Here is a 13395-nt window from a genome sequence, read left to right as displayed (position 1 = left end):
AGAAACAAAGGTGATATTTGAGTCCAAATTATTTAATTTATTTGATTTAACTATATTCTTCCCCATTTAAAGGTTAACATAGTGTGTGCTCTCCCCTTGGACAGTTTACCTTTTGGAAAATTGCGCAACAAATTGACTTCCACTTGCAAATTCTGCAACAAAAAGTGTATTAATTGCTGCAACATGACAAAAAGAAAATTATTATCTATATGCATGGGAAGGTACAGTTGTGTGACTTGTTAGCTTTTTTTGTGTCCTAAAATCACAAGATTTCAGTGCTTCATATGTCTCTTTACTGGCCGCTAACTGGGACTAAGTGGTGCATTTTCTAACATGCAGTGCAAATAAACTACCGGGAGATGTCGCCGCTCCCTCTCCCTCTGCACCGACACTCAAGATGCGCCGACTCCGCTGAATGAGTGGACCCCCTTTTTTCTATTATAACAGAGAGGGAATGGGACAGACCGAGATAGAGGTGGGCAGAGGTGTGACTGAGTGGACAGACAGAGGCAGAGGGAGACTCAGAGCCAGCTGGGCTTTTGCCATATCTTATTTTTATTTAGGGATTTCAAAGAGAGAGGGGAAAAGGCTGAAGTACTATAGCAGTGGTTTTTTCGTGCGTAAACGGGATAGGTTGTTCTCCAAATTCTTAGGAGTTCTGCTACACTTTCAGACTGAGCAGTTTATTTGGAGGTAGTGTCCTGGGTGGAGTTTTCTTTGCCTCGTAAGAATATTTCATACACATTTAGTATGTTACATGCTTCGCTAGTGCGCCCATGTGTTCCATATATCTATCTGAGCATCATTTATTGTAATTGTTTTATGCTTGTCTTGATTTGGTCTTTATCATAATTCGTTCTTGTGTTATTAACTCTGATGATTCTGTCTCCATTACATTTCAGCGCAAGATTCCCTGCGGTGCACGGATTACAATGCAAAGGATTTTGGAGGTTTGGGTCACCTTGGTGACAGTATCTGCGCTGACCAAGGGGGTCTTTGGAGGATACGGACTGAGCATGTTTGCTGCACAGTCTTCCCCTCCGGACCCGTGCTATGATGAGAACGGGAACCCACGGAGATGCATCCCCGACTTCGTCAACTCCGCTTTTGGTAAGGACGTGCGCGTATCCAGCACCTGTGGCAACCCCGCCGCCAGGTACTGCGTGGTGGTCGAGAAGGGAGAGGAGAGGACGAGGGACTGTCACACGTGCGACGCCGGGGACCCCAAGAAGTCCCATCCACCTGCGTATTTAACAGACCTCAACAACCCTCACAACCTCACTTGCTGGCAGACTGAAAACTACGTGCAGTATCCGCAGAACGTCACCCTCACCTTGTCGCTTGGTAAAAAGTTTGAGGTCACCTATGTGAGCCTGCAGTTTTGCTCACCTAGACCTGAGTCGATGGCGATCTACAAGTCCATGGACTACGGCAAGTCATGGGTGCCGTTTCAGTATTATTCTACTCAGTGCAAGAAAATGTACAACAGACAGAATAAGGCAGCAATTACCAAGCAGAACGAGCAAGAAGCCATCTGCACGGACTCCCACACAGACATGCACCCTCTGACAGGTGGACTCATCGCCTTCAGCACCCTGGACGGCAGACCGTCGGCGCACGACTTCGACAACTCCCCGGTGCTGCAGGACTGGGTGACGGCCACCGACATCAAGGTGATCTTCAGCCGGCTTCACACTTTCGGAGACGAGAACGAGGACGACTCGGAGCTGGCCCGCGACTCCTACTTTTACGCCGTGTCGGACCTGCAGGTCGGAGGACGGTGCAAGTGCAACGGGCACGCTTCAAAATGCGTCAAGGACAGAGAAGGGAATCTGGTTTGTGAGTGCAAACACAACACGGCGGGACCGGAGTGCGACAGGTGCAAACCTTTTCACTATGACCGACCATGGCAGCGCGCCACGGCCAGAGAAGCCAACGAGTGTGTCGGTAAGACATCCCCTCTTTTGTCCTTCACTGTGGAAATATTTTTGATTTAAAATATTTTTTCCTTAATTATATTATTCGATTCATGTAAAAGGTGCTGTTCCAAATAAGTCATATATACAATCACTGTGTCCTGACGTTACGCACAGAAATTACGCGCCAGCCTGATGTTTATTCGTTAACGTGAATTTTATATTTACTTTTTTTCCTTACTGGGAATTAAATACAGATTCACCTCTCGTCCGAAAAGATAATGCTCTTGATTTTGTTCTAAATAAATGTCGCTACTGGCGCAGATTAATAGGTGGTGATCTGACTTTAAATTAGGGTGTAAATAATTTGATTGTGGCCAAATAAATCCGAGTGGAGGCAAAGAGAGAGAGAGAAAAAGACCTCGAGCTGAAATCCCACGACCTAAACGGTAAAAGAACCGTCCTGATGATTAAAATCAAGAGACGGATTAGTTAAATGAAACATTTAAACTTAATGAAATTGATTAAATTAATTATTCGAAAATCAATCTGTCCCACTGCTGGTATTATTACAACCTTTTACAAGTCCAAAACAAATTAAACTACTGCTAACACAAGAACATGCATTTACACAAAATACATCATCTAAATGTAAATACATTCAGTATAATTTAGGCCTAAATAAATTGCAAATAGTTTAAATACATTGTTGAATTCAGTAATTACATTTTGCGAAAGAAATTGATATTATATTTATAAAAATCGGACTAACCTTTTTAAAGAAACTTAAATGCACACAGTTGAACTGACTTATAATAGACATAGTTAGTATGGTGCAGTGCCATATTCCCTGTGATAAAATAAAAACATTTAAAGGTTGTTTCCCAAGTTTCTGAAGCTATATATTTTGTTCAGTAAAACATGTATGCACTTTGTCTAACCCTGATTTTTATCAACATTCAGAAGAAAAGAAAGGGCAGGAAGTCATTTCAGCAAACAAAGTGCGCCCGTCCGAATGCGTAATTGCGTTTTGACCTGTGTTTCCGACTGTAGTAGAGGTTTAATAGGAAGGAAACATTGCAGCTGCAGAGATAGACTGCAGGGGCGTGTTGTGTTTCCATAAGCAGGTGCTATTACAGATTGGATGGGCGATTAAGGCGGTTTTATTGACATTTTTGGCACGTAGAGTATAAACTACCACTTTGGAGCCAGTAAACTATTCAGAGAGGAGGACAAAGCGCGAGGTAATTTGAAGCCAGATCTGAGTTTTTATCCTAGCAGCACCGAGCGAGTGTATTTGCTGTGATGCTTATTTATTTTTTTCCCCAACAGAGCAGGGGGGCTTATATCAACAGCTCGAGCCCCCTGAGCTACAGCGAAACAAACCTCGAAAAGTAACAAGTTCCGACAGTGCCATGGTTTGCTCAACCAAACGGAACAAGTGAACAAGTTGTTCCCCTTGGCCTCCGCCTTTGGCCTCTGCAAAGCCAGCATCTCAGTGTATTTTACTAAAACAAAAGGTTGTCACTTGTGACATCCATCTCGCTGTCAGTGTGAGGCCCCCCTTTCACCATCTCGCTTTTTGTGTAAGCGGTGTCATCAGATAAAACCGCAGAAAAGCCAGACTGAGCATGTCTTCCAAAGCGGAAATAATAAGGGTGGCCTGACACCTAATCATGAAAGAAGAAGACCCAGGGGAGGGGTTGTTTCAATTGAGCAGTGGGTCCATATGGTCTGGCAGTGGGGATGCAGAGTGCATGGTTGGTGCTAATGATCTGTCTGGATTTCTCCTCCCTGCTGTAGGACATTCAGATACTGAGAGAAGAGTGGGAAAGAGAGGTGTGGTAATGGGGGAGTAGTTGGTTTCACTCACTGGCACCAAGGAAGTAAGACAAAGTCAATTTCCCATGACTTTGCGTGCAGGGTTGCCATCATTTTGTCAAGCAGCATTTATGTTGGCAGCAGCGGCATTCACATTCCTATCAGCTGGAGTTGCATGACTTACACATATGTCCATAAAACCAGGGCCGGGGCGAGAGGGGGGCCAGGGAGGGAACGGGCCTCACAGTGGAATCTGATTGGCCACCCACCAGAGTCGGAAAGTGATATGTAATTGGCTTGTTAGTATCATGGATGGATGGAGTCCCTGGACCAGAAACTCTGTATGAAGTGACTGTTAACATTTCTTGTTGGAAAGTCAATCAAATGACTACAAAGAGAGGCAAAACGACAACAAAGAGACGCAAAACGACAACAAAGAGATGCAAAATGACTACAAAATGACAACAAAGAGATCCAATACGACTACAAAGAGACTCAAAATGACTACAAAGAGACACACAACGACAACAAAGAGACGCAAAATGACTACAAAGAGATGCAAAATGACTACAAAATGACAACAAAGAGATCCAATACGACTACAAAGAGACTCAAAATGACTACAAAGAGACGCACAACGACAACAAAGAGACGCAAAATGAGATACAAAACACGACATAAAACGTCTACAAAAGAAACTCAAAATGACAGCAAAAAGACATAAAACAACCACAAAGAGACGCAAAACAACTACAAAGAGATGCTAAATTAATTAGGGGCCTTTTACATGTCTTTGTCCAGGGACCTGGCTGTAGGCTATTTAGAGTTAATATTATTTAATATTAGGTGTTTATGTGGCATTCATTTATTAATGTGATTTTACTATTAATTAATTATGCAAAGGGATCTCAATGTGAGTCTTAACATATTTTTTTACCAATTTTACAAATTAACCCCCCCCCCTCAAAAGTTTGTAAACCGGCCCCTGCATAAAACTTGCAAAGGAAAAGCTCTCCACTTGTTTAACACATTAATGCATGATAATGTTTGACCACGACCCATAATCATATATGTAAAGGAATGAATAAGGTTGAGAAACACACACACACACACACACATACACATACACATATGGTGACACGTCAGGCTCTCCTGTCCCAGGCAGCTGCTTCATATTCTCTCCATGTTCAGCGTAGCACTGACCCCTGACAGTCAGGCCCCCTCTCCTCTCCGGCCTGACTGATGGGCTGTGAAGGGAACTGTGGGAAACTTCTGCTTGCCAAGTGGGTTTTGAGGCAAGCTGAAAATGGTAGCCTTAGTCACTCATATGTGTAATTTTGCACGTTTGTTCAATTTCAACTTTGTTTTTGCTGTCACCCTGCCATGCGATGTTCTGTTTTATAACGGCTGAGAGTCAGCTGGAGGTTCAATCAGTCTTGTTTCCTTACACTTTTGATGTGTTCTAACTGTTGGCAGGCGTTTATCTGGCTTTAGATGTATTGTATATGAAAGAAAAATTTACAGAGACACATCTGGTCTTGTGGGATCGAAATCTGTGAATCTCTGATCACAAGGGCAGTTACTATCTGTCCTAGTAGAGAGCATTTTGTTGTGTGCTCTGCTCGAAGTATTTTGGCATTTATTAAACCTACACACAAATTTTTGTGAGGAAGAGCCGACACGTTTGCCACCCACAAGGTAGCTGAATTAGGATATGATTGTATCAATTGCCTACTGGCTCTGCTCCCAGTCTGTGCAGCACATACTGGTACTCTCTCCAACAGCTCTAAAAATAGAGCGCAGAATATAAATGCACGCTCTCAAATTTTTTTAAAGAACCAGCTGGTTTGATGATAAATATGGTGGAAGAGATTTGAGAGCACAAATGCAAGGGGGCGTTTGAATGTTAAAATCAAAACTATAGCTACCTTAGAGTCGTTTAATGAGACTGGACCAGTGGTTCCTCACCCTTTATGTCGGACATACCCCCACAGCCCTGTCAGAAGAATTCAAGCACCCCTTCATCATCATTTTCCAAATGTGTTCATTTGAATTTTAAAATGATTTTAAAATTCAATGTTTAACATTGTTCAATATAAGAAAGTGGATATTGTTACAATAATGTTTTCATCCAATTGAATTGTCAGTGTTTAGGTCAGTTTCATTAAGTTTGCATTTGTACTTCTACCTCTTGGATTGGTAGAAGCTGAACATTTTAACCATTTATCCATTAGTTTAAGTTATCTAACCATTTATCTGCTACCTTTTGCTAATTGTTTAGACTTCTCTGCTTGCTTACTAACTAGTTTTCACCCACTCTCAAACAGGTGTTACAGCTGACTCAGTATGTGGATATACTGTATATTTGTAAATCAAATTGTTATTTCTATTTTTTCAAATCAGTTGAGCTACTCAACAAACGTACCCCTGGTTAGGAATCACTAGTCTAGACATCAAATCAGTAAAGACAAGAGTGCTTTGAGAACAGCTTTTTTTTTTCTTTGAACTACAACCCACTCACATGACAGCAGCTCAGAGAGAGAGGAAACACTGGTACAGGCAGGAGGAAACCAGACCCTTACCGTACAAGGACACCACATTTACCACCGTCTGTTTTAAAGAACCGCGCCACATCTAAGATCAGCTTTCCTGTTTAGTTTACAATTGAGCAAAGATGATTTGAAACACAAGATGCTTTTAGGGATGCAGGCTGACAGCGTCTCTGTGCTGGACCAGCCGTTGTCCATGTGGCTGCCTGGGACCATTGACACTGTTTCTGCTGACGACTGGTGAATGTGCCGCCTGCCTCTCCTGGGTTGCCAGGTTGGGCCAGGCCAGGCCTGCTCACCATCTGGGTTTCATTTCAACTCCACGGCAGCAACCCATGTGACGGGGAGAGAAGAATTTCTATAAAGCATGATGTCATGACTGTCTCACACGTTCTCTGGTATTTGGGTTCCTTCATTCTCTGCCCTCTCTCCTCCGGTTGCTCCTTCTCTCTCTCCCCGTCATTCTCTGGCCCATCACTGTGTGCCAACGCCAGGGGACAGTCAGCCATTTCTATTTAATTTGTAAGCTGAGACATATTTGAGGGTTTTGAATTCTCACATGAATTTAGTCAACAATAGCCAGAGGACACGGCTATTACTGGGGTTGTTTTTGTTTTGGTGACTTCTGTTTTGATGGGTCTCATGTTCAAATATATTTCCTTAATCTATTGTATAATACAGTAACGAAAACAGGATGTGTCTGCAAAGTGAATGTGTTGTCAGCAATAGTGATTAGGTGCGATAGTTACAGTGAAGATGTTTGAATAAACAAGCAAGGTGGTTTGTTGATAAGACAAGAAAGCGTTGGTTCAATCCCCTTGACGGTAATCTGTCATACTGAAGTACCCATGAGCAGGGCACTGAGGCCTCATCAGCCCCTCAGGCTCTGACCTTTGACCTCACTCTGGTAGGCAAAGAGACATTTCTCCCGTGGGGAAACACAAATTCAGTGACATCCAGTAGTAAACATTTAAAGAAGACTTTGGTCACGCAGGAAAAAAAAAAAAAAAAACATGTCTGAAAGGAACATTTTACTGAATGAGAGAAAACACAAAAATGAAAACAAATAAATGTGATTGTAAGCATCTTGCTCTTGTTGTGGGTAGTTTGTTTGGGTCCTCATTAGTGATTACAGGCGTAGCAGTCATTTTCCCTGGGGTCCACAACAACCCTTAACAACATTACAACCTTCAGATGTGCTGTGCAAATAGTCTAAATAAGACCAAGACCTAGGCACAGCACTACAAATTGCGTTTCATAAAGATTACATGGAAATAGTTGTTGAAGTACTAAGAAGAAAATAAGAATGAACACAAGTATGTGGGGAAAAAATCGATATTAGGTGAAAACAAACATGGAATAAGGAGTGGTTAAAAGAAAACAGGTGTGTTACATGTTAGGAGACATTCGGGAACTTTTTTGGCGTTACAGCAGCATGGAAGATAAGACACCCTTGAAAACCCCATCAGGAGCAGAGTGCCAGTTAGATGGACTGATGAGTCTCAGTCATCCAGAACATGTCAATGCTTGAGTACAGCTCGGGGGCACTGGGGAGAAAAATTCAAATGGTTTGACCAATGGGAGTTTAGAGAAAGTAATCACAGGCGGTAGTGACCCTGTGGCAAAAATATATTAAACCAATCAGTTTCAATCAGCAAAAATAAAATATAAAGCAGACTCACGTGTGCTTTTCTTACGAACACGAGGAGAGTATCTAACAATATCAGTGCGACTGAAGCCCTGAGGACTCGCGTGACAGCCTCCTCTGGAGACAAACTGACCTAAACCAGCAACAGAAAACTGGAGACGGACTTAGTGGAAACTGTGACGTGAACCATTGTCACTCGCAGGGACTGAGGCAAATTTTGTTGTTGCTAACTATTCTGCAAATCAGTCAAAGTGAAACTGCTCATAATTTGCCTGTGTGTGACATCTTAGCATACAGCTGAGTTCTCTATTGCAGTTCATGTTCACAAAGGAAGGACTGAAATGTGTCAGAAAAGGGATTTTGTTTGGTTTTTGCTTACAGTTTTATACACTTTAAAAGATCATGCTTAGTCTTGCATGTTTTAGCCAATAAACTACAAATCAGCTTTATTTTGCATTACCACTGACCATTTTCCAAAGAATACAAATTTTTTTTAGATAGAATTTAGATTAGAATTAGAATTTTAGATATTTGAAATATACTTCATAAATTCATTCAATTTCCTGCCATTTTGGTGTCGAAGTTATGTTATCTTTGTGTGCTACTGCAGTTCCATAAACAGATCTAGTCACTTTTGATGGGTTGTTGGAAGCTCCAACAACTGAGATTTGAATGTAATGTAAAAAATAACCACATTCACTTTACTTTCCTCAATATTTATTGAATGTTTGTTTTGTCCTGTATCTTACCATATTTGGGATAGAACTGACCCATATCTTTCAATAACTTGGCTTGAAAATTATTGGGGTGGGGAGGGGGGCTTAACATTATGTTAAAAAGGTAAGGCCCTCCACAGAGTTATTCATATTTTCTTTTAACCCTGCCCTTGACTTACAAAAAAACCCTCTGCTTCCCTCCAAATAATTTTCATACAGTCCCCTACAGAATAGTGTTTTGTATTTACCGCTCTCCGCTTGCTCTTTGCTTTCGTAGGCTTCTTCTTTTTACTTTTCTAATTCATTATCAGAGTGTTGGGTTGTGGATAATTCATCTACAGTCTGTTTTGGGAAAGGGTCAGCAATGATACAAAATATACAAGTGTCAAATATTAAGTGCAGTAAATGGGGTAAAACATGCATAAAGTGAGGGCAGAGTGCACAGTCAGCTTAAAAACATGACAGCTTGACATGACATGGATTCAGCATCTCACTTATCACTTCAACATAGAAGATGTCACAGCAGGGATTCTTGTATACATATCATCCAGTTAAGTAGTGATACCCTGACACTACCCTTACATTCCAAAAGCTGTGCTCAATGGGACTAACATCTACATTTCTGTGATGTTGCTCACATGCTAACGGCGATAACAGCAGCTGTTGTTTTAGGGCATATCCTAAAACATCCTTTAACTCTGTCACGATTACAAACAGAGAACAATACTTCTGAAATTGGCCTTTACTCTGTCGCCTCCAGTCTTTCTTGCAACATAAGCCTATGTGACTTTGGTAAGAGGTTTCTCTGTTTACAACCAGACCATACAACAAAGAGATGTATTTGGGGGATCTAAAAAAAAAAAAAATCCATGCTCTCTTACAATCCAGTGTCCTCTGGGTAAAGGCTTCATGTTTTGAGGATTTTGTTTTGTTGAGCTCATAATTCAAGACAGATATGATGGTTTTAGCCAGAAAGGTTTCACTCAGGCTTTTAAGAGCATAGTGAAAAATCCTGTTCTGCTATGTTGTGGACGGCGGTTTGGAGAGGTGACTCAGTGTTTTGAGAGGAGTACGTTAGCTTTGATTTAATGTTTGTATCCTTCTCGCATGGGCTGTTGGAGTTCATGGCATGATGACCAGTATGGAACATATGCAGAATACAGTGGGTTTATTCGACACATACAGATTATTGTGTTTAACATTTGCCTGAAAGGTGGTAACTCTATCTCTTTTCTGGCTTTATGACACATTATGTGTGCTGATGCCTTTATTGTGTCATCATTATTCATACAGTGAACAGTAGCATTGTCTCAAAAGTGCATGCAAAATGGCCAAGAGAGCATTTCTTATTTTTGTCAATAGCTTGCTTGTTTTTTAAGACTAAAACCTTAAAACCAACTTCATTTTCATCGAGACCCCTGATGCGTGCCCATGGCTTTTTTAAAATGAGGACCTTATGAGCCATGGCCATTTTTTTTTTGTAAATAGCTGGGGGGGGGGAAAGTTTTTAATCATAGAAACTTTACATTCAACTGGTCCTCCATTCATTATATGGATTTAAAAAATCCAGATAAAAAAAACCCCATCAGTGCAATACAGCTCAGTGCTATTCTGATTTGGATAAAAGTGGGAACACTTTTTAAACCTTCCATCATTAATTTCCACCAAATCATTAACTGTTACACAGATTTGTTGGGGAGAGAGGGGTATGACATGCAACAACCGTCCCGAAGTCAAACCAGGGACGTTGCGGATATTAGCCTTAACCATGCACCTACACAGCTTTTACTTAGACTCAGTTTAGACTCACTTTTTAATATTTTGGGGGGTGGGATTCATATATTATTTGATTAATTTAGGTACAAGGTTAAAATGTTACGTTATTCTATATTTTTGTGAACTGAAAAAGATTTGAATACAGATATTTTTGTGTCATTAACAGATACAGATACAGAATGTACGTTTGCATTACACCCCTAGTCATTACTGATGCATTTATTCAGTGAGTTAGTGTGAACTGTGACCTAAAATGCTATTTGGGCCTCATCTCTGTTTGTCTGTGCACACTTAAACACAACAGACAACATTGTATGATGCAGTAAGTAGATCCTGAGTGGCGTGGACAGATTGTTTGTTTTCTTGGCTGTTTATTTTCGTTTGTTCATGGGGCACCTTATTGTTCACTGAGCCAAGATGAAATAGATGCACGTTTGTGCGTATGTGTGGATGCTCAACTCTTTGTGTCCACCGTCTGTCTACATGGAGCTGACTGCTGGGGCTTCCAGGGTGGCATCAGGACCACCTAGTGCGTGCGCATCAAGCCCCTTTGAGGCGCTGAAGCAGGGCAGGCTGGGAATGATTAATAGGCCAGCGGAGTGACACGCTCCGCAGCTCAGCTTCAGACCCCCAGCCAGCTCCCCTGCTGCGCTGCCACCCGACACCGCCAGCTCAGTGACAGCGCTATTTGTACACCCACACACAACACACTTCCTCAGTGTCACTTACCCGACTTACCCCCTGTGCCACTTCCCCCTCTCCCCCCAAAAAGCATTAAGGAACTCTGCAGTGGAGGCATAAGCTCCTTTGGCTGGTACCATCCTCCCTGCTGCGCTGTCGACACAGGGGTCTTTTTACTGGAAGACAAAGGCAACAACTGACAATTGGATCAATTATAGTTAAATAAAGTCTTGATCCCTATTAGAATGACACTTACAGTAAGTCTGCAGGGGCTTTCCTACAGTTTTTTTAATAGTTTGGAGCCTTCAGTAGTAACTTAACATGTAAATTAAATGTGACTGCTGCTTAATATTTCACCAAGCTTCAGGAATGTCAGCTGCTAATTACCCCGCTGTTCTTTCCATTAACCGCCACTTATCTCCAGAACACTTTAAAGCAAACAAAGTGTAGACATAATAAGGCCGCCTTGAAAAGGAAATGGAGTTGTTGGTTCCTGTTTCATATTTATTTATCCATATAACTTCTGTGTGAGCCTGGCCAAGGGTCTCTGTTGCTCCATAATGGATTTCTACTCTGCCTCCATCTCTCACATACCCCAGTGACCAATTCTTCTCTGAGAGAGAATGAGGAACCACTTATTGGATTTGAGGGGATATCCAACAGGATAGATAGAGGAGAGGAGAACACATTGGCTACCAGACACCGGTCCCTACATGACTATAAATATCCCAGGGTTCCACATCTGCTCAAAGGAGGGAAAACCTGGGGATTCATCAATTGCAATCCTCCCTCTGCACACTGTGTGTTTGTGATTGAGGCAGATCTCTTGGTCAGACAGGGAGCAAAGGCAGGGGATTAAGCTGCCTTCCAGTCTTCCATAACTCTTCCAGTCTGAGTGGGCATGTAGACAGAGTGGAACGCCTGTTCCCATCCTCTTCTCATGTCTTGTCCAGGTCACCACAGCTACTGTGGAGCAGATGGCTCACAACTCCTTCATACGCTCACAAACAGTAGAAAGTCACTTCCTTCCTCTCCTAATCGGCCAAGCTCTGAGACATACATCAGACAGTTTCCTCCCTTCTCTGCTTGCAGGAAAACCTCTGCTGAGAGTGCGATGTAAACTCGTAGCATGCATACATGTGTATGTGTGTGTATATGTGCCATGCAGTTTATTTACACAGATAGTAAGGCTCAATTTCTCACGATAGTGAGTCAGAGATAATACGCCGTATCTGGTTCCCACTTAGGCAGGCAGCTGGGGAACAGAATGACCTCAGAGTAGTGAGCCCAAAGACCATGTTAGATTACACTGTGATGTCCAACAACCCTGGAGTGCCCGGTCTCTGTTACAGCAGGTTTTTATGTTCTGGAGTGACATGAACAGATCTGAAAATACCTAAACAATGAACCTGTCACACTGAGCAGAGGACAGTAAAAGATACAGAGGTGGCTGCAAGGCACCCTGCTTGATATGACGAAACCTGTGGTAACTGGTCGTAATAGCAAGTGCGGTTTAATGCTGCAGTCAACAGTCCCCGAGCAGCTACTTTGTCAGAAATACAACAGAAGAACTGCTGTCTGTTTATAGTGCAGCCAAGCAAACAATTGGCGTGAGTAGTTTTCCACACAGCATCAGAGCAGTAGCAGTAGCAGGAGTTGGCTGTCGCCTGCTACTCTTAATCTGCTCCTTCTTGTTCCATTACTCCCTGCAACTTTTAAAAGTGATTTGCAGACTAAAAATGCCTAAAAGTTTTCTTGTTTTGTAGATGCAGTTTTGATGAACTGTTGCATTACGTTGTGAGTGCTTCACAATAAAAACCACCCTGTGTTTTGCCAGTTGAATGCTTTTAATATAAAGCAGCAGCAGAACGAAATATTGAGTTAGCATTAGTAGTAACTTCATATAGCTCTTAAAAGGCTGTAGGAGAGTGAACAGTAAACAGTGAGGCTGATATCAATGAGATAAAACAGTAACACTGGATCACGTGTTGCATCGTCTCCTGTCAATCCCTCCTGCATGTGAAGACAATTTGAATCCAGTGCAGGAATGGCGGACTCCGCCACTAACAATAAAAACTACAACATAGAGAGGTCAACAGAATGTAAATACAGTGAGTGGCTATTGTTGAAAAATGCCATAAATAGTAATTTCATGAAAATCTTAAGGATTATAACTTTAAAGGGGTTCTGCTGCAATTTAGTATTGCACTTCCATTAAGCTGGGAGACTTGCGAGTGACAGATTAAAAGAATAACCAAAATCGAGCAGAGTTTGAGATATCCTGACTT

The 13395-nt window shown here is 42.0% G+C and overlaps 1 protein-coding gene across 3 annotated transcripts in view; it reads left to right on the top strand.

Moving 5' to 3' along the window:
• The first annotated feature begins 459 nt into the window (after positions 1–459).
• The window catches only part of ntn1b (netrin 1b), a 44295-nt gene continuing 31359 nt past the window's right edge, over positions 460–13395 (top strand). Inside the window, exons 1-2 of one of the 3 annotated variants that reach the window (XM_044182403.1) lie at positions 460–693; positions 903–1947. In XM_044182403.1, the coding sequence (XP_044038338.1) occupies positions 933–1947 (1015 nt within the window). In that variant the 5' untranslated portion in view covers positions 460–693; positions 903–932. Of the gene's footprint in view, positions 812–902; positions 1948–13395 lie in introns of all 3 variants that reach the window. The other 2 variants (XM_044182401.1, XM_044182402.1) reach the window with 2 other exon arrangements.

The sequence above is a fragment of the Siniperca chuatsi genome, linkage group LG21, assembly GCF_020085105.1.
Source record: "Siniperca chuatsi isolate FFG_IHB_CAS linkage group LG21, ASM2008510v1, whole genome shotgun sequence".
NCBI classification, from domain to species: domain Eukaryota; kingdom Metazoa; phylum Chordata; class Actinopteri; order Centrarchiformes; family Sinipercidae; genus Siniperca; species Siniperca chuatsi.
The sequence above is the reverse complement of the archived record's forward strand: the minus strand, read 5'-3'. Positions and strand labels throughout refer to the sequence as shown.